The sequence below is a fragment of the Panthera tigris genome, chromosome B4 (assembly GCF_018350195.1).
Source record: "Panthera tigris isolate Pti1 chromosome B4, P.tigris_Pti1_mat1.1, whole genome shotgun sequence".
In the NCBI taxonomy this organism is placed as follows: Eukaryota; Metazoa; Chordata; class Mammalia; order Carnivora; family Felidae; genus Panthera; species Panthera tigris.
In genome coordinates, this window is record NC_056666.1 from 80,498,275 (window position 1) to 80,501,183 (window position 2,909).

At 38.1% G+C, this 2,909-nt stretch overlaps 1 protein-coding gene across 1 annotated transcript; it reads right to left on the bottom strand.

The window, feature by feature from the left end:
* Positions 1-1,585: 1,585 nt before the first annotated feature.
* On the bottom strand, positions 1,586-2,533 carry LOC102961665 (olfactory receptor 9K2-like). The gene has a single exon (XM_007081564.2). The coding sequence runs from the start codon at positions 2,510-2,512 to the stop codon at positions 1,586-1,588; it is 927 nt and encodes a 308-aa protein (XP_007081626.2). The 5' UTR covers positions 2,513-2,533.
* Between the last annotated feature and the right edge of the window lie 376 nt (positions 2,534-2,909).

Consider the following 2,909-nt stretch of genomic DNA (forward strand, 5'->3'; position numbering starts at 1 on the left):
CCCCATTTTTTAGGGGGAAATAACAATGCGGAGATACTATGTAACTTACCCGAAGCTACAGGGGCAAAAACAGAATTTGAAAGCTCTGTCTGACACCTGAGCTTATTTTCTTAACTCTTACTGATGAACTATTCTTACCCTTATATTTCCTTCCTCATTATGAGGTAGCATTTTCTCCAGCACAGATGCTCAAACATTAGAGTCATTGTTCACTTCTAGGTCATTCTCATGTGATCAACCAGCAATCAGTATTCAGCTTACTTTACCTTCCATTCTAAAGGTCATCTCTTTCTTCGCTGTCCCTAATAAGATTCCGTCCTTTAAAGCCACCATAACCTCTTGGATGACCACACACTTTCTGGGATTACCGTCTTCTCCCTATGAGTGTTTATCTTCCTCAAAGGTAACGGTATGATTTTTGTAAAATGCTAATTTGAATACAACACTGTCTTTCTAAAAATCCCCAATGCTTACCCCCGTCTACAGAATAAAGGTCAGCTTCCTTAGCATGAAAAATATGGTCTGCATGATTTCCACGAATTTCCTTTGAAGTGTCATCCCTCACTTTGTCTTGTGCCTTACAAATCACTTACAAACTTCATGAAGCTCACCATATACTTAACTCTCCTTTTGCACAGAAAGCTATTTATTTCATTTGGCTTAATGCTATTTGTTTTAAAATGTGCTTAGGAAGTGTTCTGTGACCATAGGACCACTCACCTTTAGAGGCTACACTTCCTTTGTATTTTCCATAAACGCCTTTTTCACTGGATTAACATATAGCAGCTTAGTTCTCTATAGCTATTTCCCCCTGATTTCACAGTGAGCTAAGCACTGAAGTTATTTATACATGGAAATTTCACAGGACAAGGGTGCATCCAAATTCAATAATTACCAATAAGATGAATTAATTTTCACTAAGCCATATATAACAAAAATGCATTATCTTTATTTTTGGTTCAATTTCATTACAGTAGTTTTGTGAAAGGGAGGATTTGCAAAAACAACTGATCTAAGCCAGAGAAACCATTAACTAAGAGTGTGAATCATTCAGTCCCTGGACAATTGAGCGACTCACATGTCACCCTTAGGATACTGTACACTCTGTTTTTCTCATTCAGCACTGAAAAAGGTTTCTTCAGTAAAGCTGATACTTTGATCTGTCTTATTATATCATATTTTGTTACATCTACCAATTATGTATGTTAAATAACATTTGTTACTGACTCAAGATAGACAATACATCCCTTAGAGAGCCAGCGGCAAACTTGGAATATATTTTCCCTAAATTCAAATTACTTGGCAACCATTCTCTTTACTCAAATGAAGATGAAGTATGGAGAAAGCCATTCCACCCCAAAATTAACAGCTAGACAAAACATAGACCAAATGTATTCTTCAGCTATAAGTACGTGGGATTCAAATAAATAAACTTTCTAAAATTAAATATTTCAACCTCATTGGTTGCATTCTTCGCTTCAATGCCTCCCCAGATTGTGATAATACCGGTGCCTTTCAGTTATGTCACTGTTAAGATAGAATTAAACAAAAATATTTTGTTTTGTCAAATATTTTGTCAAATATTTTAATTTGTCAGACTCTTTCTCAAAGCTTCTTTGACATCTTTGTTTCTTAGAGAGTAAATCAAAGGATTCAGCATGGGAGTGACTAGGGTGTAACACAACGAGGCCACTTTACTCAGCTCAGGAAATCTGTCAGGAGTGAGATACATAAAAAACACAGCACCGTACAGCACACTCACGACTCCCAGGTGTGAGCTGCAAGTGGAGAATGCTTTCTTACGTCCCTCAGAGGAGCGTATCTTGAGAACTGTGGACACAATATACAAGTAAGAAATAATGATAACTATGATGGTAGGCAAGATGATGATGCTGGATAAGGAAAAGGAAATGATTCTAGAGATGAAGAGGTCAGAACAAGATATCCTCTGAAGTGGGCGAGTGTCACAGTAAAAGTGGTCAATGGCCCGAGAACCACAAAAGGACAGAGTAAATGTCATACTGGTCTGAAGAACCGAGCTGATGCAGCCACATAAATAGGAACCAGCCACCAACTGAGTGCAGAGACGTGCTGACATCTGGACAGAGTAGAGGAGTGGGTTGCAGATGGCAATGAAGCGGTCATAGGCCATGGCTGCCAGGAGAAATCCCTCTGCCACGATGAAGAGGGCAAAGAGACAGAATTGGGTCACACAGCCTGCAAAAGAGATGGACTTGCTCTCAGACCAGAAGTTGATCATGGCCTTGGGTGCAATAACAGATGAATAGAAGAGATCAATGAAGGACAGGTTGCCCAGGAAGAAATACATGGGTGTGTTCAGCCGGGGATCAGTCATAATAATGGTCATCATCCCAACATTACCCAGAAGGATCATGGCATACACAAGCAGAAAGATCAGGAAGAGGAGAATGTGGAGCTCGGAGCGGACCCTGAAGCCTACCAGGATGAAGTCAGTCACTTCAGAGTGATTGTTTGTTCCTCTGTCACTCATGGCAGAAACCTGCTGAGAGGCACAAGGAAAAGCAAAGAAATGAAACCCGTGCTTGGTTTCTAGTGACACAAATAATTTCTTACATGTAGAATAAATTAGTTATATCTTAATTAAATATTGCATATAAAGCCATGTTAATGTCATGAAGAATCAGGAATTTGAACTAGATAATACGAAGTCCGTAAAACTGTTATTTTCTTAAGCAGTGAAAGAAGTTAATGCGTTATTGCATTTTAGATCATTTTTGTGCTGAGTATTCACCAAGAAAGTAACATAACATATTGTCTAATGTTAGTGACATTTTGAATTTCTATTCCTAATATATTTATCTTTAAATAGTTGTCTTTAACTAAAGTAAGAATATAACCTAAAATGCAGGGAATACATATAATCTGTA

Excerpts from the sequence above, each read along its gene's own strand:
- LOC102961665 (XM_007081564.2), bottom strand. The coding sequence starts at position 2,512 with ATGAGTGACAGAGGAACAAACAATCACTCTGAAGTGACTGACTTCATC.